The sequence below is a fragment of the Solanum dulcamara genome, chromosome 6 (assembly GCF_947179165.1).
Source record: "Solanum dulcamara chromosome 6, daSolDulc1.2, whole genome shotgun sequence".
In the NCBI taxonomy this organism is placed as follows: Eukaryota; Viridiplantae; Streptophyta; class Magnoliopsida; order Solanales; family Solanaceae; genus Solanum; species Solanum dulcamara.
Genome location: NC_077242.1, coordinates 68,759,071 through 68,783,837, shown reverse-complemented (window position 1 = coordinate 68,783,837; position 24,767 = coordinate 68,759,071). Strand labels below are relative to the sequence as shown.

Genomic DNA, 24,767 nt, shown 5'->3' with positions numbered 1-24,767 from the left:
CTTATCCTTATTTATATCATGTTAGACTTTACATTTCCACTTTTATTTCTGATTACTTTGAATTGTTTAGACAATTGGGCTGACTCGTCTTGGTGGAATAGACGAGTGTCATCACACCCAAATCTGATTCATGAAAGTTACTTAAGTTTGGTCCTTTTATACATTCCTGTGCATTCCTATTTATAATTATGCTCCTTGACCTTCTTTTTGTGTTATTCCCACTTTTCATATTGCATTTACTTTTCAAGCTTAGTCGGCCTATTATGTCTATTGAGTACCTGTTCTTTTCGTACTCAGACTACACTCTGCATATATTTTCATGATATAGGTCCGAACACTATCTACTAGCGCTGATTTAAGCTTGTTGCAGTCCAGTTCCGAAGGTGAGGGTAAGTTGATGGAGTCCTGGATTTACCTATCTCCTTTTATATATAGTGACTAGTCTTTTTCTTTTTGAGACAAGCCTCGATTTTGTGGTCCACTTTTGGGACTTATATCCATTTTGTCGTTGCTCTATACTTGTGACTTTTAGGTTCTAGGAGGGATCTTTTGATTTGTATATATATTTTGCTTGCTTCCACTCATTATCCTATTATTTTCTGCAGTTGTTTATTCTTGTATAGTTTTTACCATTCAATCCATTATGTGTAATTTTGGGTTATGGGTTAGCTTATCTATAGTTGGATTATAGTAGGTATCCTCATGACTTGAGAAATCGAACCATTACATGACTATTATCATGTATTGTTGATTTTTCTTAGCTGATTATGAATGTGGTGCGAAGGTTATTTTTGGCAGGGTGTATTGGGTCCTTTTTGGAAGAGTCTCAGCTCATTTTGGACAGTTCGAGGTCACTTTTAGATAGTTTAAGGTCATTTTTGAATAGTATATGGACCTCAATAGTCCCCTGTGGTTCCAATCAAGATATACTATATATGGCAGTGGGTATATATAGATCTTGGTTGGTGTATTGCATTATATTTTTATTGCATCTTGGGTGTTATGGTGATATGAGAGTTGAATTTTGTGATTCAGAAAGTAACTCTACTACTCTTATTTTGAATTCACAGTGATTTGAGCTACCTGGACTTGATTTATATTTGTTGTTGTTGACATTAGTTGCTTGTCTATGTCAGTGTTACATGAAGTGGGTAGTATTTGTGTTGAGTATCAGAACAAGGCAACTTAGGATCGATCCTCTCCATCACTTTGGATTTGGGTCACTGAATGAGGTTGTTGAGTACACATGGATATGTACTAACGCTTGTTTATTTTTGCACCTTGTGATGCGGGTGGTGAGTGGGCTACTCAGTAGTTATGTTCAGAGTATTCTTCTCGAGATGCTAAGGTAGCTACCTTGAACATCCTCAACCTTAAAAGATCTCTTCTATCCCTCGTATCATGTCAACTTCCTTCCTTTGATATATTTGAGACTTATAGTTGTATTCTAAATGATTAGAGGATTGTATTAGTGACTCCAGATTGTGAGAGAAGTTTGTACTTAGTTCTGTTTTTTCACGAGTTTTATGAAAGAGGTAATTTTATGACAATGGTTGACATAAAATGCTAATTTCCAGCAATATAATGGTTCACGCTGCTTGAATAATTATTGTGGATGATGAAGAATAAGATAGATTGTTACATATATTGATCTTTGACTGGATCACATCACACGATGTAACTGAAGATATGTCTCTTTTAAGTATAACCATCTTCCTTCACAGAGGGTTGTTGAATCCAAAGAGGTTAAGTAGAGGTGTAATTTCCTTCACATAGGTCAAGATCCTATTGCCTCTGTCGCATGTCTTGACGTGCCATGTCACTTGACAAATGACATCAAACTGTGCCTTTAGAAATGTGAGCTCATCATTTGTGGCACAATTGAATGGATTAGTTCAATATTCAATTATATTTATTTGAATTAATATATCTTGAATATTGCTCGAAACTTTTAATTATTTAAATTTAACTAAATTTTGCCATCCATAGTACTATAAAAAATTAAAATGATACTACATAGTCTCAGGAAAAAAGAAAAAGATGCAACTTCCACTTGAGGTAACAACTTTGTCTCTACAAAGAGCCTTCATTGGATCATATTGAAGAATCATCAGGAAAATTTGTTATATCTGGAAATTGGACACTTGATGCCACCTGTATATGTAGGTTCAAGGTAAAATCAATAAGAGATTACAGTGTGTAAGGTAAGATAAATTTTTAAAACATAAGTCAGTTGTAGAAACATTATTTTTTACGAAGAATTTTGTTCATCAAATAAGTTGAAAAATGACTTTTTTCACTTTTGGACGAAAGTCAGTTTCTAAAAAAAATCATCAAAACACTATCGGATTTGCTAAGGGATCGTTTGATTCAAAACAAGGATATTAAAGAGTATAATCCCCCATCATATAAAGATATAAATATATTACACAAATATTTTGATTGAAAAACTTATTTTGAAATCTAATATAAATAATCAAACACAGAATAAACATAATATCAAATTTTATATCAAGATTAATATTCTATCTGAAAAGAAAAAGTCATCCGTCAGAAAATAATTTGTTTATAAACAACTCTCATCATAACAAACGTAGATAAATAAATAGTAGCATTGCAACATAAATAAAGTTTAGATAGAAGCACTAACCATATCATCAGAGTAGACTTGATCAAACTCATTGTCATGTTCATTGGATAGGTTAAAGCTTGGAGGTTCAAAATTCTGAAAGAGAAAATCCATATTACTGAAATCAAAATAATCATCACAATTTATCATCTCATTTGGATCACTTCCTTGGGTATCACTCACATGTGATGTAGTGACAATATTGTTGGGTTGAGACATGTTTGGTTCACCATTATATTGCTGAAAATTGACATTTGCTACTCCCAATCCATTAATTGTCGCATTTCCAATATTTGTATCCGACATTATTGAATATGTTGCTACATCCAAGGCATAGTCATTTTGAGAATGATGGATCTCATTGTTAAACTCTAGCCCAAGTCTATAATAAGCGCTTCCAATATTTGATCCTTGTGATCCCAACAATTCAGATAAAGGTACCTGTTGTTTTTGTCGTTGTTGCCCGACAACATTGTTAGTTTCGACTGATGGTAAAAATGGGGTATCGAATGGGTTGAGGTATTTGGGATAAACTTGAAGTTGTGGTTGATAGACCTTTTGCAAAGTTGAACTCTCTCCTCTAGAAAAAATATTGCTATTTGGTAGAAATGGAATATATGGGCCTCTTTGGGTTTTTGGGTCATATTGTTGTTGTTGTAGATTTGTAACATTCATTTTAACATGAGACGTCGTCCCAAATTTTCTAAGGATACTTCTTTGTGTAGAACCACTTGAGAATCCTAATTGACCTGATGGGTGACGAGTAGATTTTTTCTTCTTTGGAACTCTCCAAGTCTTGTTACGATATTTCTATGAGGTGTTAGAAAGAAAAATAATTAAAAGCAAATTATAAATTCAAAAAACACATACTACGATAGTTGAATACTTGTCTAAAAATAAAGAGAACAAAGGTTGTAGGAAGAACAATTGCAACACTTAAAAAGGATATTCAAGTTGAGATATATATCACGCATAATTCATAAATAGATAAAATAATATATTGTTTTAGCTAAGAAAAAGCATTTTTAAATTGCATGTTCACAAAAGTTTCTTAGTTTAAAAAGATTACAAGAATTTATTTCAACATCTTTGATATATGGCTAATCATGTGGTAGATATATAATTATGATATTTATGGAAAAATTGATATATTTATCATTTGAACTAATTTTGAGCTGAGTGTGTTTTGAGAAAGAAGTCATTACTTTCAATTGAAAATATTTTTGATGTTTGATATAATAAGTGAACGATAAATCTCTCTTAAAAAGATATAAACTGAAGATAGATGATGATATTATTGAGTGGAATATTCTTTTAATAAAAGTTTTAACTACTAATGGTTCATATTAATGTCTAAATGTTCATTGGCGAAAGTGATATAAAATCTTATTTTACGAAAAATGACTTTCCAATTTTTTCCCATAAAAACGTTTTTTGCGTACAAAAAAAAAATTCCTTTACATGAAAATATCTTCTCAAATAAATAATGTTTCCTTGTACCAAATACTCACAAATATTACATAAATAATTCACCACTTAAAAAATTTAAGGATGTACCTGGAGATGACTAGCTATTTGATACCTAGTAAGATCAGGCTCATTCATTAACTCAAGAATGTCAGTCGGAAAACATCCTACAAAAAAATTCATAACAATGTAAGATCATTTTAATTTAACATACATCCCTAAATTAAGATAAGAAAGATGAATTAAATACAATAATTAGTTTGAGCGTCTTAATCTCAAGTAAGTTGACAATGACTATAAGTATGAAGTCATACATAATTGTAAAGTGAACTTACTGCCTTCATCAAGTTGGTTCACAGCTTCCACAAATTTTTTATGAAGATCCTCAGTCCATTCAATGCGAGTCTTCGGTACAATAACCTGTCTCTTTTCTTCATTAATCAATTTTGTCTCTTTTTTACTCCTCAATTTGCACTTTTCATTAGATACAACATCAGTTGAAGTCTCATGTATATTATTGCTATCAATATCATCAACATGCATGTGATCACCGTTTTTTTCTACTCCTTCTCTAGCTTTTTCCTTTTGTATTTTTTTTCGAAACACAAATTGCCACAAGTACTTCACAACTTCTTGGTGAAGTGACTTTTGCAGGTATAGATAAGCTCCACTTTCAAAAGCTTTCTTTGCTAAGTGTGTATTATGTTTATCACATACACCTGCATTGTTATTTTCAAAATACTAATCATTAAAATTAAATCATATTGTAAACATTATGTTAGAGTTAAATCAGTTTTTATCTATTATAAAAATAGATTCTTACAAAAAAATATTATCGTATCACTAAAAGCAAGAATTAGCGCCGTAGAATTTATGTATCTAAATAACAAATTAAAATCCATCGCTAATTCCTTTTGATGACATAGTATCAACAAAATCTATTTAGCTAAGGGTTATTTATAGATAAATTAATGATGGATTTGATAACGAATCATTTTTATAGTGTATAAATGTCATAAATGAAGAGTAAACTTAAATACTTACAAAGTGGAACTATATCTAAGGCCACAGCTTGATCCAAAAGATGAAATGAAAGCAAGTCAGGTGAATTCAGATTGATAATCATCACATCAATTTTTTCCTTTCCTTTGGAGAGCATTGACATTCCTTCTGAAGCAATATCAGCTGTCCTAACTGTATCAATACACTTTAAAAGTCAATAAAGAACAAGAAAACAATTATGCGTAAAAATTATCATAAGGGTTTGCAAAAATATTTGGAAAATTTCAATTTGGTGTATTTTCTAGTCGGAGTATCTCAAATAAAACAATTATGGAATTATTTAAGCATTAACTTTGTAAAAGGTTTCTAAAATAAGAAGACAAAAGATTATATTTTTCTAGAAAAACCTTCCTTTTATTTTTCTGTTAGATTGTACTATAAAAATGTTCTTTTTTATGTCATGCATATTAATTTTTATGTTCTAATGTTAATTTATTACTTTATTTATTACTAAAATAATTACTTGTTCTATACATGTGTATTGTATGAACACACAATAACTACAATAATAACATATCCAAAGTAACTTCTACCAATGCGGTCAGGAGAGGATTGTGCGTATGCAGCCTTAACTTTGTAAAGTCATGTATACTATATGATACATACAAAATGTAGCTAACAAAGCAACTCAAGTCAAAAATGATTAATGAATCAACAATCAATGAATACTAACAAATAGTTGGAAAATCAAACAAAAAAAACAAAAAGAAAACATATTGATGCCCCTAAAATATGCTTAAATTGTTATTTAGATACATTGGCACCATAGATATGAATTGAAAAGGACGGAGGACACTATTTCAGAAAAATAAAAAGGATTTTTTCTTCTTCTTGAAAATTAGGTCAAAGACAAACAATTTTTATATCAAGGTCAACAATAATAATAGCCAAATTGACTCTTATCAGGTCCTCTCTTTCTCTACCTTTTCGTTGTCCTAATCTTGTGCCTTTAGGATCTAAATAGTTTTTTTCTCCAGATTATACATAGATTTGTAAAAATCAAAGATCTAAACTTTAATCAAAACTTATATTTGAAGGATTTAAATAATTTTTCATCCAATTCATCGTCGCTCTAGGTCAATAGACAAAGAATATATTTTTTTCTTTTTTCTACAAAAAGACCAAGAATAAAACACATATGTACGTTGATTAAGTAGATAAAATGATCAATATAAACTATGTCTCTTAAGGGGATATCGGGATGAAATTGAAATGACAAAAAAATTGATATAAAACTATCACCGTCTTTAAAAATCATATACAGATCTACAGAGAAAAATAATCGAGTGTGTGATAAGCATACAAAAGAATTATAAAAAAAGAGAATCATTTATGAACTAGTAAAAAAAACATAAACAAGTACAAAACTAGTGTTATACAACAAGGAAAAGAGATTCAAGATCTATACGAGTAATGAAATCTAAAAAGTGATCAATGCAAAATGAAAAAAAATGAGATAACAAACATCATATCAACAAAATTTAATATAAAAATAAAATATATCAAAACAAACTTAAGTTCTATGTAAATTTTTTGGAGATATCTATATTTACCTTTATATTCGTAGGACTTGAGCAAATCAACCATCTCACTTACAAATTCTTTATCGTGATCAATCAACAACACACAAACTTCATTTGTCATACCAAGATAAGGAGTAGCCATGGCATTATCTAATCCTTCGGGATTAGATTGAGGATCTTGTTCTTCGAAAGTAACAAGGAGGAGATACTTTGAAGGACGAGATCCAAGAAATAAAAGGAACGCAGATTATATTTATAAGTCTTTTGTACTTTTTAGTTGAAGCTCGAATTTGAATTGATCTCTCCCTTTGAAACTTGTTTATATAGCATCCTTCTCTAGCTAGTATGCATATTATTGTTAACAATATCAATAATTATTTTGACCTTTTTTTTAATTTTTTTGAGTCATGACAAGATTATACTTTTGTCTTTTTCCATTTTTTGAGTCATGACAAGGTTATATTTTTGTTTTTTTTCTACTTTTCCTTTTAGGAATTTAATATGGAGGGAAATATTTTCTTGATGAAATCATTATTTAATGTTTAGTTAATTAAATGGAGAAAATGATCAAAATTGTCCCTTATCTTTGCTTTAAGACTAAAAATGATCCTCATCTTTTTGTAGGGAGCACTAATAGTCCTTCTTTGGGAAAATGGTGCAGTTTTAGTCTTCCAAATAACTTCCGTCCAAATTTACAACGTTTAGCTCCGTTTGTCCATTCATTAAGCAACAATGAAGGTTAATTATTAAGGTTACCAAGTGAATTAATTTTGAGCGGTAGGATTCACTGTATTCGCAATTAATATGAGCCACAGATATTGATTCGACTTATCAATTTATAGATATACTAAATTATTATAGAACATTAAGATATCGATTATCAATTTAATTGTTAGTTTTTTTAATTAAAATAAGCATTAAAACACAATCAAGCTAAATAACATCTAAAATATTATATATTATAAAGCTAAATATATTATCAATATCCAAGTTAAATATGCATATCCAGAAATCCTAAAGAAAAGATTATGAGAAACCTAAATCTAAAATATCAATATCCAAGTTATTCAATATGTAACTATTGATATAGCAAAGCAAAACATGTAAATTGTCCAGAATTTTAGAAATACACTTCACGTCGAAAATAAGAGCTCGTTACTATAGATTAAGCATAAAATTATAATTTAATATTTATTATCGGGTTATCGATTATTCGTTAAGAAAAAACATAAATCGTTATAAAATCGATAATTCGCAAAAGAAATAATAATCTAAATCTTTTCCGAATTGTAAGTTCTTTGAGCCCGTGGATCTTTCGGAAACAACCTTTATATCTAGGAAGGTAAATGTAAGATGTGTGCATACTCTATCCTTTCCATACCCCACTAATGAGACTATATTGAGTATGTTATTATTTTTACTGAATTCATAAATTTAATAACTTATTATCGGTAAATCAATAATATTTTATCAATTTGAGTTATTGATTTTGATTGTGTTTAACTTAAAAAACCCTACCAAAAGATTGGACACAACATCAATATAATTATATCAATAAATCTGCTCATAATATTATGGAGATCATGAATAATGAAAAAAAAATTAATTTAATTTATTGAATGACACGCAAGTGAACGATTTCGTTAGTGACTGACGAAAAATATTTGGCAGACTGACTGCACCATTTTTACAATGAAGGACTATTAGTGCTCCATATGAAAGAATGAGAATTATTTTGAGTCTTAAGGCAAAGATAAGGGATAATATGGTTCTTTTCTCTACTTAAATGTATGTTCTAAAAAATGTCATCAATTATAAGAAAAAAGGCTTCTGTCCCTTAAAGAATCTAATGTAAGTTATTTTCCTTTAAGAAATATTTTAATTCTTCATTTCAATTATTTCAATCATACTTATTTATTATCATTAATTATTAATTAATGTTCAAAAGCATCTTAAAAGTATTATTTTCTTATCATATACTTCACATTATATTATTATTAATTGTTGACCTGAACTTTTAAAAAGTTACATTTAAAACAGCCCACATTATTCATGTTTAGAACAGACAGAAACAAACTATTAATTAATGAGCAATGAAAAAGAGTCAAATTTATCAGTTACAATTTTGTTTTAATTACTGACTCTCTTCATGACATCGGAATCTCCATCGTCAACAGTCATTAATTTCAATGGCAAATGAAAATTAATTAGAATTCAAGAAATAAGAAATAGAAGTTGACCTCGATCAACGATATTGCCACATACTTTTTATTTTTTTTATTAATTATTTCATTTTCTTATTTATTTAAAGTCGAGTAAAAGTGTCACAATCCGAAAACTCGAGTCATGATGACACCTACGTAACCCACCAGTAGATGAGCCAACCCATATCCCGAAATGACAGTAACATGCAGATTGGATAGATTCATCAACCAACGAGATCGAAAATAAAAACAATTTAAAAGACAACACAACGAAAAACAAAAACAACATCAATATATACGCAAAATAACTATACGAACAAATCCCACAACCTAGTGGTCGAAAGTACAAAGCTACTATAAGAGTACAAGTTCCAAAAGTAGATCAAAAAGTACAGACTTGTCTCATTACAAAAGACTAGTTAAAACTATATAATGAGGGAGATAAATTGAACTAAGACGCCATCAACTCATCCTCTATCTCCGAAGAACTGTTGCAAAAATGCTTCAATCATCCCTGTGCATTAAGAAAACAGATGCAAAATGTAGTATGAGTACCAAAACAACAGGTACCCAGTAGGCAACATAGATCGATTGAACTTGAGAAGTAAAAACAATATGAAAAGAGAGAAAGTAAACAACAACAAGAGGTCATAAGAACGAGGGGATAACGGAATTCTAATAATATAGCTCACGAGTCTAGAAAGAACAAAGTAGTGAAGTAAAGTAGCTTTCTACAACCTAACTCGAACCCCATAAGCGCAGAAGGTATACTCGTTCACAATTTAAAAGTAAGTAATCCGAACAGACCCCCATAAGCCCGATGAGTACACTGAAGAACTAAACACAATATTCGCTAAGATTAAAGTATTCCAGGACCTAAACAGCCGAACCCGGACTTGAACCGCTGTGAAAGCACCTCAACGAATACAATGATACCCCAAAGTCAAGACTCAAACCCAAAGATTAGAAGCATGCCCTAACTTGAAGTTTGCTCTGTCAAAAGATTCCAAATAGCTCAAGGAACTTGTTCCCCAAAAACAGACACAATCCGTGCTCAGAAACAAGCCAAAACAGATCTTGAATTCAAACATTCACCAATTTACCATTAAAGGACAAGAAGAGGTCTACCAATTTATCTCAAAGTTCAATAATAATAATAGTCAGCTTGACTCTTATCAAAATCTCTCTTTCTCTTCCTTCTCGTTGTCCTAATCTTGTGACTTTACGATGTAAATAGTTTTTTTTTCTCTAAATTATATGTAGATTTGTAAAAAGCAAAGATCTAAACCTTAATGAAAACTTATATTTGAAGGATTTAAATAATTTCTCCTCCAATTCATTGTTGCTCTAGGCCAATTGGCAAAGAGTATTTTCTTCCCTTTTTTCTACAAAAAGACCAAGAATAAAACACATATGTAAGTTGATTAAGTAGATAAAATGATCAATATAAATTCTGTCTCTTAAGGGGATATCAAATGAAATTGAAATGACAAAAATATTAATATAAAATTACCACTTTTTTTAAAAAATCATATACATCTAAATATACAGAGAAAGTTAATCGAATGTGTGATAAGCTTCCAAAAGAAGCGAGTCATTTATTAACTAGTCAAAAAAAAACATAACCAAGTACAAAACTAGTGTTAATGACAACAAGAAAAAGAGATTGAAGATCTACAAGATTAACAAAATCTAAAGAGTCATCAATGCGAATGAAACAAATGAGATAAAAAACATCATATCAACAAAATCTAATATAAAAATAAAATACATCAAAACAAACTTATATTCTATGTATATTTTTTATTTACCTTTATATTCGTAGGACTTGAGCAAATCTACCATCTCACTTATAAATTCTTTATCATGATCAATCAACAACACAGAAACTTCATTTGTCATACCAAGATAAGGAGCAGCCATGGGATTATCTAATCCCGAAGGATTAGATTGAGGGTCTTGCTCTTAGAAAATAACGAGGAGATATTTTGAAGGATGAGATCCAAGAAATAAAAAAATACAGACTATACTTATAAATAAGTCTTTTGTCCTTTTTAGTTGAAGCTCGAATTTGAATTTATCTCTCCCTTTGAAACTTGTTTATATAGCATCCTACTCTGGCTAGTACACATATTATTGTTAACAATATCAATAATTATTTTGAACTTTTTCCCATTTTTTTGAGTCATGACAAGACTTTTTTTCATTTTTTGAGTCATGACAAGATTACACTTTTGTCTTTTTTTCATTTTTTGAGTCATGACAAGGTTATACATTTATCTTCTTTTCTACTTTTCCTTTTGCAAATTTAATATGGAGGGAAATATTTTCTTGATGACATCATTTTTTAATGTTTAGTTACTTAAATATATGTTCTAAAAAATATCATCAATTATAAGAAAAAAGGCTTTTGTCCCTTAAGGGGTCTAATATGAGTGAGTTATTTACCTTTAAGAAATATTTTAATTTTTTATTTCAATTGTTTCAATCGATACTTATTTATTATTATTAATTATTAATTAATGTTCAAAAGCGCCATAAAATCATTATTTTCCAATCATATCCTTCACATTGTATTATTAATTAATGAACTGAACTTTTAAAAAGTTACATTTGAAACAATCCACAATATTCTTGTTGTGTTTGTTGTTGATTGTATCATTGGGCTATATGTTGATCAGAATTGAAATGATAATATAGTGTATGTGTGCATCAGAAATTGTAGGTTTCTGCTGTCAAAAAAATGCAGAAAAAACGATTAACAGGGCCCTTTTGTCTGTCGCTTTTCCTACATTTAAAAAAAAACAAATTCCAAAAAAGCGACGGACAAGGTCGTCTTGTCCGTCGCTTTGTTCTTCGTATGAAGAAAATGAAGAACAAAACGGTGGACATAGCAATACTGTCCATCTCTTTTCTAAAAAGAAAAAAAGAAAAAAATAGCAACAGACTGCGTCGCTAAGTTCTTCATGTTCAAGAACAAAGCGACATTGTCCACCGCTTTACTCAAAAATATTTTTTTAAAAAAATACAAACAAGCTATCGGACTGTGTCATACATGGCGACACAGTCCGTCATTTTTTGAAAAGTGTCGAGACAAAAAGCGAAGGAACTGACTGCGTCACTTTTTCATCGATTTTGACCAAAAAAGTGATGCAGTCATCGCTTTTGTCCGTTTCTTTTGATAATCTTTTAGTAGTGTTCGTCCCAAAGTTCAAATTAGCATAACTTGAGTTCTTAAGCTCAGAATTTGATGATTCAAAGCTTGGTGTGTTCGGAAAGTTCGGAGGAACATGTTGGAGTGCTCAGGAGTGCTGGGGATCACTCATTTGAGGCACTTTTGGCCCAACGGGGCTACCAGCCCTTCTCTTTTATTTTTTTCTTGGTGATTTTTATGCATACATTTCCATTTTAGACTCCAAAATTGGTCCTTCTCTATTTTAAGTGAATTTGGTATCAAAATGACCGTATTGATGTTCTGAAACTATTTTTGATAGTGTGGCAGCGTTCTGAGGCCATCTAAAAGAGGAAAACTCTGAAAACATGATTTTGGAGCGCGCGGTCTGCTTTAAGGTAGGCTATGACTTCACTTTCTTTAAATTGAGCTCAAGAGTGTGACTTCATGTTGATTAGATGGAATTTAGGTTTGTTAGGATCTTGATTATGATTAGTTACTTAAAAATCATGTTTTAGGCTTATTTCGGGTGCTTTTGGGAGCTTGTGAGCATGGGTACTTGTTTAGTGATCATCCTTACCTTATGGCTTAGATTATTCTTATTTTTTGATGATGTTGAGAGCATGTTTGGACTTAGCCTAGGTGTAGACTAGTGTTTTCCTTGAATTTTATATTTTGGACCTATAGGCCTTACAACCTCTCCAATTTGCTTTAGATGGCTTAGAAAAAGACTTAGATCTAATAGACAGAGCCTTAGCTAGGTGGTAACTCAACTTTTATGACCTTTTGTCCATAACTCTTCTTTTCTACGGCTTTGTCACTTACTTTACTTTTTTGTTGGTGTGGAAGTCATTCCATGGTGGTCTTATGATGACAATTTGATTTTGTTGATTCATTTGAGAGGTTTCATCCGCGGTTTAAGGTCTGGGCTTTGTGCTTTCCTGTTATGGGGGCCCGTTATCCTCTACGGATTTGATACCTAGTGGCCTGACTCTTGATTGATTCCATTAAGAGGCATATTCGCAGTTTATAGTTCGGGATACACACTGTTTGGCTCTAGATTCACCGTATGTTTTTCTCAGTAGTTATAGCTATTCTGTGCACCCGTCGAACTTATCGGTATTTTCTTGGATTTTTATTTAAACTTTCAGAGGTGTGTACTTTATGGGTTTATGAGGGTCCAATTAGGTGTAGTTAGCTTGTAGTTACTCTAATTTGGTCCTTTTATACACTCGTGTGCATTCCTATTTAGAATTTTGCTCCTTGACCTTCTTTTTTGTGTTATTCCCACTTTTCATATTGCTTTTACTTTTCAAGCTTAGTCGGTCAATGATGCCTATTGAGGTCCTATTGTTTTCATAATAAACTACACTGCATATGTTTTCGTGATGCAGGTCCAAGTACTAGTCACCAGCGCTAATTTGAGCCTATTGTAGTCTAGTTTCGAAGGCGAGGGTGAGCACATGGCGTCCTAGATTTACCTATCTCCTTCTATATAAAGTGACTAGTCTTTTTCTTTTTGAGACAAATGTTGTTTCTGTGGTCCACTTTTGGGACTTATATCCATTTTGTAGTTGTTCTGTACTTGTGTCTTCTAGGTTCTGGGAGGGATTCTTTGATTTGTCTATATATTTTATGTCACGAACCGAATCTGGGTGTGATGGTACCTGTCATTTCCCACCGGACAAGTAAGCCTAAAACCCAATATTTACGGAGAATAAAGCGGAAACAGTCTAACTAAGTAAGTAATAAACAAGAACAAAAGTCTTTCAACTTAAATACCCCCAAAGATTGGATTTCAGGTATATAATCCAATAAAGAAAAATAAAACTAAAAAGAAATACAAGTCTCAATATGTCTTCAACTCTCAAATAGAGTAAAACATAAAAATACAAGAAATCTAAGAGTTCGTTAGATAATAATGGCTATCTCTCACAATCCCCTGAAAGCCTCGAATAATCAGAAGGGACGGGTGATCAAAATCCAGGCTCAGAACCTACACAAGTGTAGAAGCAAGGGTGAGTACCAAACAACACGGTGACCAACAATCTAACTAGCAAAACTAAGTAAATCTAATAAAAAACACGAACTCCTTTCCAACCAAACCCAACCTCTGTAACTAGAGCCTGCACAGAAATCAACCCAACCTAACAGTTCATACTAAACATTTTAATAAGTTTCAGATCATAACTCAATATCATAAGATATAACGTACAAGTAATCACAAATCACATATAAGCATCAATCTTTCATGCACAGATATGCAAAACATGTATATGCACACTCAATGATCATGCTTGTGTACAATCGCCGGCAAAGACCTCGGCATGATAATCTCCTACCGAAAATAACCTCGATCCCACAATATCTGACCAAAAATGGCCTCAACCTCACAACCTCACCGGAAATGACCTCGTTAATATAATCCCGTTGGTAATGACCTCAGGGATATAATCTCATTGAAAATGACCTCGGCAACATAATCTAACTAAAAATGACCTCAGTAATATAATCCCACCAAAAATGGCCTCGGCAATATAATCCCATCGAAAATGACCTCGACAATATAATATCTCTGACCGAAAATGACCTCGGCCTCACAATCATATACCTCTCATCAAAGTGTTTCAGAACCAATGCAAATAGTATGCTCACACAACTAATAAGGAATAATCAATTCAAACAAACCACAATCATAATCGGACTATCAAGTATTTTATCAAATACACATAGATATCTAGATCATGGTATGTAATATTCAATTCTCAACAATAACACACATCATCGTTTATTAACCTCATCGATTAAATTATATTAGTTCATATCACAATTCAACCCATAACCTCATTCCCATTACTCCCCAACACATATACACACGGGAAATTCAAAATTCTAAAAGATTCACAGAGTTTTAAGAGTCCACTTGCCTTAACCAATACACTATCAATCAATCCATGTGAGCCTCCCCCTTCCGAATGCACTCTGAATCACCACAATCTATGCAAATACGAACCCTCAATCAAAATATGAAACCAACAATACCCAAATCATGGTTTTTGGAAACCGGGCCGAAACTTATCCGAAATGCCCGAAAACCCGATTCCAAAAACGAGAAAAACATTCCAAATTTTTTTACAAGAACATCATCCTTAAGATATTTGGGATCTACTAGTGAAAACAAATTCGGACTTAAAATGAGCCCACAATCCTCAAAACATTGAAACTAACCAAGTTCTTGAAAACCCCAAATTTCCTCACTTGAAATCTCCAAGTTCAGGCTAAAATTAGTAAATAATTAACAAAATATGATGAAATCATGGTAAAATAACTTACCCAACCAATTTCCCTAAAACATTCCTCAAGAATTCACCTCCCCCAAGCTTCCCAAGCTCCCAAAATGGTGAAATGGAGTTTAATTCACGAAATGGTGTTTAGACACTGTTCAGGGGTCAATTTCCCTCCACGAATGTGGACAACTAACTCCACTACAACGGAGGCTAACTAAAAGACCCTCCATGAATGAGGAATAAGCTCTACGAACGCGGAGAAGAGACATTGGTCCGTTCGCGAAGGTGGCCAAGTTTCCACGAATGTGGAGAAGGAACTTCATACCTTCCGCGAACGCGGGCAAGTCTCCGCGAACGCGAAGAAGACCTTGAGGAACCAGAAACAGCAGACCACAAAAATTCACTAAGCCTCAAATCTAGGAATCAACCCTCGAGATTTATTTGAAATTCCATGCACACAAACCATATATGTAACCCTACTAAATTTGATATTTCGGACTCAGTGAAACTATCAGAATTCTAATTTGCGGTCTCCTTGAAAAAGAACTTGATAAGTTGCAACTAAACTTATTCCAAACCTTAAAAGACTAAAATGCCCTTGGAGTTTCCTAATAATACATATGAACTCTACCTAGGCCTAAAATTACCCTCCAAATCCAACAGTCGTCAGAATTAAATTCCGAGCATATGATCCTCAAACATTGACCAAAATCAACTCTATGGCCAAAAACTCAAATATTTCCAACTCCACACATGAAATCCATGATACAACCTTGAATATAATTTCGTCAACTCTTTTAGACCAATTGCAACATTCTGGAACTAATGAAATTGACGAAATTTGATTTTGAGACTCAAAACTCTGAATGACCTTAAATACCATTTTTGAGTCATTTTAAATCTCTAAAACTCAAAATTTACAAAACATCTCAACTTTTCAAGAAAACCCATAAAAAAGACATCAAATATCAATCAACTATGACTTGGAAAAACTACCGGAAGAGGTACAATAGTCTTTTTACGAAAATTTCTAAAAATGACCTTCAGGGTTATTACACCATTCACCACTAAAAACCATATTCTTCCTCGAACATAAACTAAAATAAAGTACCTAAAAACCTTGAAAAGTTGTGGATATTGAGCCCACGTGTCATCATCTGATTCCCAAGTCGCCTCTCCAACTGAGTGGTGCCTCCTACTGTACCTACACTAAAGCTATCTCTTTGGTCCTTAACTTATGGACCTGTCTATCAATAATGGCTATGGGATCCTTCTCAAAAGTCAAATCTGAACCCAACTCTGCCGTGTCAAGAGATAACACAAGAGATTCATCCGGAAGAACACACTTTTAGAGCATGAAAACATAAAATACAGGATATACCGCTGATAAGCTAGGTGGCAAAGCCAATCTATAAGACACCCCTCCTACTCACCCCAAAATCTCAAATGGGTCAATAAACCGAGGGCTAAGCTTTCCCTTCTTTCTGAAATGCATCACGCCCTTCATAGGTAACACTCGGAGCCAAACATGGTCCCCTTCCATGAATGCCAATGGTTGAACTCTCTTATCCGCATAGCTCTTTTGCCTACTCTGGGATATCAAGAGACTACCCTAAATCATCCAAACCTGCTCTATGGCATCTCTAAGTAAGTCCGTGTCTAAAGAGTCTATCTCAACTGAATTGAACCACCCAATATGAGATCAACACCACCTACCATACAATGCCTCAAATGGGGCCATCTGAATGCTGGAGTGATAACTATTTTGATAGAAAAACTCTACTAATGGAAAATGTTGATCATACCTAGCACCAAGATCAATAACACATGCTTAGAGCATATCCTCCAACACCTGAATTGTCTGCTCAAACTGGACATCAGTTTATGGATGAAAAGTTATACTTATATAAAGCTTACTACCCAGACCCTACTGTAATTCCTGCCAAAAATGCGAAGTAAACACTGAACCCCAATCCGAAATAATGGATAATGGGACATCATGAAACCGAACGATCTACACAGCCAGTTAGCTTATCTATTATGTACTTCACCTTAACTGGAATGAAATGAGCAGACTTGGTTAGTCTGTCAACAACCACCCATATAGAATCATAACTACTCATGGTGGGTGGAAAACCTATAATAAAGTCCATGGTGATTCGCTCCCACTTCCAAGTAGGAATAGGCATCCTTTGACTCACACCTCTAGGCCGCTGGTCTTCACACTTGACCTGTTGACATGTCAAATAATTGGACACAAACTCTGTGATGTACCTGTTCATCCCACACCACCAATAATATTGACTAAGGTCATGGTACACCTTTGCCACGCCCAGATGAATGGAATATGGGAATAATGGGCCTCCTCTATTATCAGTCTGATGAAATCACCTACCTTGGGCACACAAATCCTGCCCTCAATCCTTAAAACCCCCTCTGAATCAAGTCTAGCCACCTTGGCTTCACCTCTCATCACCTTATCTCAAATGAGACATAACTTTTCATCATCTAATTGCCTCTCCCAAATATGCTCAACTAAGGAAGAGCAAGCCTCAATAAAAATAATAAATCCTCTACTCTCCGTAAAACCCGCAATCGAACAAAGTTGTTAGCTAACCTCTAAATCTCTCTAGCCAAGGGCTCCTGTCTACACTAATCATTGTGAGACTCCCCATACTAGAAGCCTTCCTACTCTAAGCATATTCCACCACATTAGCCTTCCACAATTGATACAAAATAGTTATATCATAGTCCTTCAATAGCTCAAGCCATATACGCTGTCTCAAGTTTAGATCCCTCTGACTGAAGATGTACTAAAGACTCTGGTGATCAGTGAATACCTCACAATGCACACCATACAAGTAATGACACCATAGCTTCAACATAAATACTACCGATGCTAACTCTAAATCATGAGTAGGGTAGTTCTTCTCATGAACCTTTATCTTTCTAGATGCATAGGAAACTACCTTCCTTTTCTGTATCAAAACTCCACCCAAGTCAACACTGAAAGCATCACAATACACGGTGAAGTCTACACCCTTCTTGGGTAGGGTCAAAATAGGAGTTGAAGTTAGCAAGACCTTGAGCTTTTGGAAGCTCACCTCACACTTATTAGACCAACGAAAATCTACCACCTTTTAAGTCAGTCTAGTCAATATAGCCGTAATAGTAGAGAATCCCAGCATGAAGAATTGGTAATATCCTGCAAAACTGTAACATCCCCTAAAAAAGTTGTATACGATGTTTCAATTTTTGCCTAAATATGATACAGCCTCTGTAATTTGGCACAACTTTTCATAGAATATCCAAATTGAGTGATTCAAATTTCTGAGTAACCAAAAGATCATTACCTACAACTTTTATGAAGACCATATTTTAATATTCGGAGGTTAAGTAGGTCAAATAAATTAATTTATGTAAGGTAGGATGTTGTGACGGAAATGAGTGTTTATAGAAGAAAACTCATATCTCACTGTAGGTTTATCCAAATTGGTTTATTCTTGAATGATATGCAACTAGACTTCCATATCTACAATTCTTATGAAGACACCAAATCCTAATAAGAAATTTATCTTATTCAAACGTAGCTCCCAAAAAGAGTATTCTGTCAAACATAACTCATTTCACCTACCAAAAAAAGATCTAGATACATTTGACATCACTCATGACATAAATTGTCCTCCATTTAACATCATCCATGACATCAATATATTCCACTAAATTTTAATTATTTTATTTATTGTTAGGTCCCTCTTTCCCACCTATAAATACCCACCTTATTTCCTTATTTTATTCATCAAGTTTTCTCAAGCAAATCTTCTCTCTATACACTTCTTTACACATTCTCAAATATAGTTTTAGTTCTTAGTAGTGAAGAAATACTATTTTGGTGATTAATATACTCCGGGTAGTACACAAAACGTTCCGGCAAGGAGAGAAGCTAGGACTCAAGAGTGTTCATTAAGTCTTTCGGTACCAACTAAAGCTTCGGTTTCCAGGTATGTAAGGCTTTAAAGAGAGTATTCCTTCCACTCTCATGTCTAAATTATTTTGATTATATGATAAATTATATTTATTTTCTTTAAGCTCTACTCTAAGTTATGTGTGTGTTTATCCATGGGTTCTTCCACCCATGTAGTCCAAAAACTCTTTCAATTAAATATCTTGATTTTAATTAATATTTTCTTATGGTAAATTCTTATTTTTACTTAATAGTATGAATCATGGTTAAACTAATGATTATTGCTCTATTTTGATGCAACATAATCTCATATATGTGAATTGATGGTTTACAAATAATTCATCTATTTATCTATTTAAAGGCTCTTGAAATTCATGGTGGGTTGTTTAAAGCATGATTTTTAATTAATGGATTTCAAAGTATTTATGAATATTTATTTACATACATATTTGCAAGTTGAAGTAATTTGAACCCACCTAGTTTTACTATGTTTTTAATAAAGTTTGACTTGAAAGCTTTGACTCCAAATAAATGTTTATGAAAACAATATCTATGATCAAAAAGGGAGTCTTATGAAATGAAAGAATGATAAAATGATATGAATGATGGATTCTTTATGCAATAAGGACAATTCTTGCATATTTGAATTATCAAATATTTTAATGAGCTATTCTACCGAATATGATGTTTGAATTCTCAAGTTATATGCTATGAATATTTTGAAGTATTAAACTATTCCGTGGGATTGACTTAGCACCGAATGAGGCATTGAGGTGGGATGCGGTAAGGGAATCCTAGTAGCAACCCCTTGTCTCATTAACTATGTGCCAACATAGGAGCCCTTGTAGGCTTAGGCTAATGGATCCATAAATATCCCTTAAAGTTAAAGTTAAAGAAATGAATGAAGTTGACGGAGTTCTACCTGGCAAGTAGTCTCCCCGGCCAACGTAGGGGGTTATGTTGGATTCCATGTAATAGCTCGCATGGTCGTAAATGTCGGTTATGGTTATTTTCCCACAAAATGAATGTTTTAAAAGATATCCATATGATTTATTATGCATGTATTACATTATGTTCCATATTACATAAATGTTATAATATTTCCTCAATGTTCATGCATCCTTACATACTTAGTACATTCAAAGTACTAACGCATACTCTTTTGCCTATATGATATCACCATGTAGGGATCGGTGCTCCTCCTCGTTCTCCTCCACGTGGCTAGTTGATATTCCATTGAAGACTACTTTTAGTGAGTTCCCATGTTTCGGGAATAATACTCCTTTATCTTTCTAGCTTATGATATGTTAAGATATTTTATTATGACATTTCTTCTATTATTATTTGAGGGTGAGCTAGGAACTTGTCTTAGCCCCATTAAATCTAATAGTTAGAGGTATTGTTGGACATATGTAAGTTGAAGATTTATTATTATGATTTTCGCTTGTCTATTTATCATCATTACCTATAAAAGGCTAAAAGAATGCTAAGAGGCTTGTTTGAGGTACTTTCGGGTTCCTCATTCGCCATGTCACGTCTAGGCCCTAGGCTTGGGTCGTGACAAACTTGGTATCAGATCCCAAGGTTTTGAATGATCCTTGGAGTCCAACATACTGCGTCGAATAGGGTCTTGTTCATGGTTGTGAAGCGCGCCACAATTATGAATAAGAGACTATGAGGCGTTTAGGAAACTTTTCACTTCTTTCAAATTCATGTCGTGCCTTAGAGCATCCTAAGCTTTCCTTTAACTAACGACCCATTTTGTGTTCTTTAGATAATGACTCGTGGAAGACCACCTCGAAGATCAAGGGTTGACAATGAGGACCAAACTCCTCCGGTTCCCAATACCCAACATCATGAGGATGGGGTAACCCATGCTGAGTTTCGCAGTGTTATTACTTTGTTAGCTAAAGTCGTAGCCAACCAAGGGAATCTAGGTGTTCCTCCTCCCCAAATACAAAATCCAGCCTCTAGGATTCGAGATTTTCAAAGGATGAATCCACCCGAGTTCGATGGTTCTAAACTAGATGAGGACCCTATGGAGTTCATTAATGAGGTGTACCGGATTGTGGCTATCATGGGTGTGCCACCAAATGAGAAGGCCGAGCTTGTGGCCTATTAACTCAAATGTGTGGCTCGAGTGTGGTATGAACAATGGGTTATTGAGAGGGATGAAGAAATAGGGCCGATAGGATGGGAAGAGTTTAAAGGTGCCTTCCTAGATCACTTCTTCCCATTGGAGCTAAGGGAGGCCAAAATACATGAGTTCATCAACCTCTATCAAGGGAGTATGAGCGTGAGGTGGTATGCTCTCAAATTCACTAAGTTGTCAAAGTATGCTCCCTTCATGGTCTCTGACCCAAGAGCTAGGATGAGCAAGTTTATTTCCGGTGTCTCAAACTTGGTGTCCAAGGAGTGAAAAATGGCCATGTTGATCAAGGAGATGGATATCTCTCGGTTAATGACTTACACAGAACAAATTAAAGAAGAGAAGCTTAGAGAGAGATCAAGGGGGTTCAAAAAGGCTAGAGTAGATGGTGGAGGGTTTAACCCTCAAAGGTCCGATCATGGTAACAATGGCAAAGGCCAAGGTGGGCAACGATTTGTGGGACAAGGTCCCACCAATACTCCTCCTATAAAGTTCAACAAGGACAAGAGTGGTAAACCAATGATTCCAAAAGAGAATGTTGCTACTCAAACTTTCCCCGCTTGCAAGAAGTCTGGAAGGACTCACAAAGGGGAATGCTTAGCCGGCTCCAATGCATGCTTTAAGTGTGGCAAGCTGGGCCACCATGCTAAGGATTGTAGAGATGTTGGTGGTAGGACTCAAGGACAAATTGCTCATGGTCAACAAGTCCAAGGAGGTGTCCAACGCACCAACCGCTTTTATGCCTTGCATGGGAGACAAGAGATTGAGGATGCACCCAATGTCATTACCGGTATGTTAAAGGTCTTTTCTTTTGATTTGTATGCACTATTAGATCTGGGTGTAAATTTATCTTTTGTTACTCCATTCCTTGCTAATAGATTTGATGTTTTACCTGAAATGTTATTAGAGCCTTATTTGGTGTCTACCCCTGTTGGTGAGTCAGTTATTGCTAGAAAGGTCTATAGGGGTTGCCTTGTGTCTATCTTGCATAAAGTTATTCCTTGTGATCTCATTGAGCTTGACATGATAGATTTCGATGTCATTCTTGGGATGGATTAGTTACATGCATCTTATGCTTCCATAGATTGTAGGAATCGTCGAGTCAAGTTCCAATTTCCAAATGAGCCTGTTATTGAATAGTAGGGTCGTGATTTGGTGGTAAAGGGTCAGTTTATTTCTTATCTTAAGGCTCACAAAATGATTTCTAAGGGATGTATTTACCACATTGTGAGGGTTAGGGATGTCAACTCTAAAATTTCTTCTCTTGAGTCAGTTCCTATAGTCAATGAATTCCCCGATGTCTTTCCCGATGACTTTCTCGGTGTCCCTCCCGAAAGGGAAGTTTATTTTGGTATCGATCTCCTCCCCGATACCCAACCTATCTCTATTCCTCCTTACCGTATGGCCCCAGAAGAATTGAAAGAGTTAAAGGAACAATTAAAGGACTTGTTGGAGAAGGGGTTCATAAGACCAAGTATTTCACCATGGGGTGCTCCCGTTCTATTTGTAAGAAAGAAGGATGGGTTACTTCGAATGTGCATAGACTATTGGCAATTAAATAAGATGACCATTAAGAATAAGTACCCACTCCCTAGAATAGATGACTTGTTTGATCAATTGCAAGGGGCAAGTCACTTCTCCAAGATCGACCTTCGGTCTGGCTATCACCAACTACGGGTAAGGGAGTGTGACATTCCCAAAACAGCCTTCCGAACAAGGTATGGTCACTATGAGTTTGTGGTGATGAGTTTTGGGTTGACGAATGCACCGGCGGTGTTTATGGACTTGATGAATAGGGTGTTCAAACCTTACCTTGATACCTTTGTAGTGGTCTTCATTGATGATATTTTAATTTACTCTCGGGGTGAGAAAGAACATAAAAAATCACTTGAGAGTTGTTCTTCAAACATTGAGGGATAAATCATTATTTGCAAAATTTAGTAAGTGTGAATTTTGGTTAAAGGAGGTAGCATTTCTTGGTCACGTAGTGTCCGGTGATGGAATCAAGGTTGATCCTAAGAAAATAGAGGCAGTCAAAAATTGGCCTAGACCATTATCTCCTTCAGATATTAGGAGCTTCTTAGGTCTAGCCGGGTACTATAGAAGGTTCGCCAAAGGCTTTTCTTCCATCTCATCTCCTATGACAAAATTGACCCAAAAGAAATCCAAATTCATATGGACAGATGAGTGTGAGAAGAGTTTCCAGACCTTAAAAGATCGACTTACCTCTGCTCCTATTTTGACTCTCCTAGAAGGATTAGAAGGGTTTGTAGTTTATTGTGATGCTTCAAAGATTGGTTTAGGCTGTGTCTTAATGCAAAAAGGCAAGGTAATAGCCTATGCTTCTAGGAAATTAAAGGTGCATGAGCGCAACTACCCTACCCATGACCTTGAATTGGCGGCCGTTGTTTTTGCTCTAAAGATTTGGAGGCATTACCTCTATGGGGTGCATGTGGATGTGTATACTGATCATAAGAGTCTTCAATATGTGTTCACCCAAAAGGACCTTAATCTAAGGCAAAATAGGTGGCTAGAACTCCTTAAGGACTATGACATGAGTGTGCACTATCATCCGAGTAAAGCCAATGTGGTTGCTGATGCACTTAGTAGAGTGTCTATGGAGAGTGTGGCCCATGTGGATGAAAGGAAGAAGGAGTTAGTCAAAGATGTTCACCGATTGGCTAGATTAGGGGTGAAGTTGGGTAGTACTAATGATGGGGGTATGGTTGTTCAAAATAGGTCTGAATCCTCTTTGGTGGTGGATGTTAAATCCAAGCAAGATCTTGACCCAAAGTTTATCGAGTTAAAGAAGTTGGTAAAAGAAAAGAAGATAGAGGTCTTTTTCCAAGGGAGAGATGGGGTTCTATACTACCAAGGTCGGATATGTGTTCCAGATGTTGATGGCCTAAGGAGTTTGATCTTGATGGAGGCTCATAATTCTAGATACTCCATTCATCCCGGTTCAATGAAAATGTACCGAGACTTAAAGCAGTTGTATTGGTGGGGTGGCATAAAGAAGGACATAGCAAGGTTTGTGTCCGAATGTACAAATTGCCAACAAGTGAAGGCCGAACATCAAAGTCCAAGTGGCCTAGCCCAAGATATTGAAATCCCTACTTGGAAATGGGAAGATGTGAATATGGATTTTGTAGTGCGTTTGCCTCATACCCGAAAGCGTCATGACTCGATTTGGGTAATTATTGATAGAATGACTAAGTCAGCTCACTTCCTACCGATTAAAACTTCCTATAGTGCCGAAGACTATGCCAAGTTGTATATTCGGGAGTTGGTGAGGTTGCATGGTGTGCCG

General features: G+C 34.3%; 1 protein-coding gene across 1 annotated transcript; it reads right to left on the bottom strand.

Moving 5' to 3' along the window:
* Positions 1–2,094: 2,094 nt before the first annotated feature.
* On the bottom strand, positions 2,095–6,823 carry LOC129892944 (two-component response regulator ARR11-like). Its single transcript, XM_055968450.1, has 6 exons — positions 6,712–6,823; positions 5,141–5,290; positions 4,432–4,815; positions 4,187–4,263; positions 2,651–3,439; positions 2,095–2,154 (listed from the first exon to the last, which is right to left on the bottom strand). Exons 1-6 carry the CDS (start codon positions 6,821–6,823, stop codon positions 2,095–2,097), a joined length of 1,572 nt encoding a protein of 523 aa, XP_055824425.1.
* Between the last annotated feature and the right edge of the window lie 17,944 nt (positions 6,824–24,767).

Bases quoted from the DNA above. Each gene is read 5' to 3' on its own strand.
- LOC129892944 (XM_055968450.1), bottom strand. From the start codon at position 6,823: ATGGCTACTCCTTATCTTGGTATGACAAATGAAGTTTGTGTGTTGTTG. The intron at 4,816-5,140 runs GTAAGTATTTAA...ATAACAATGCAG, and splicing joins CTTAGATATAGTTCCACTTT to GTGTATGTGATAAACATAAT. The intron at 3,440-4,186 runs GTACATCCTTAA...AACACCTCATAG, and splicing joins AAATAGCTAGTCATCTCCAG to AAATATCGTAACAAGACTTG.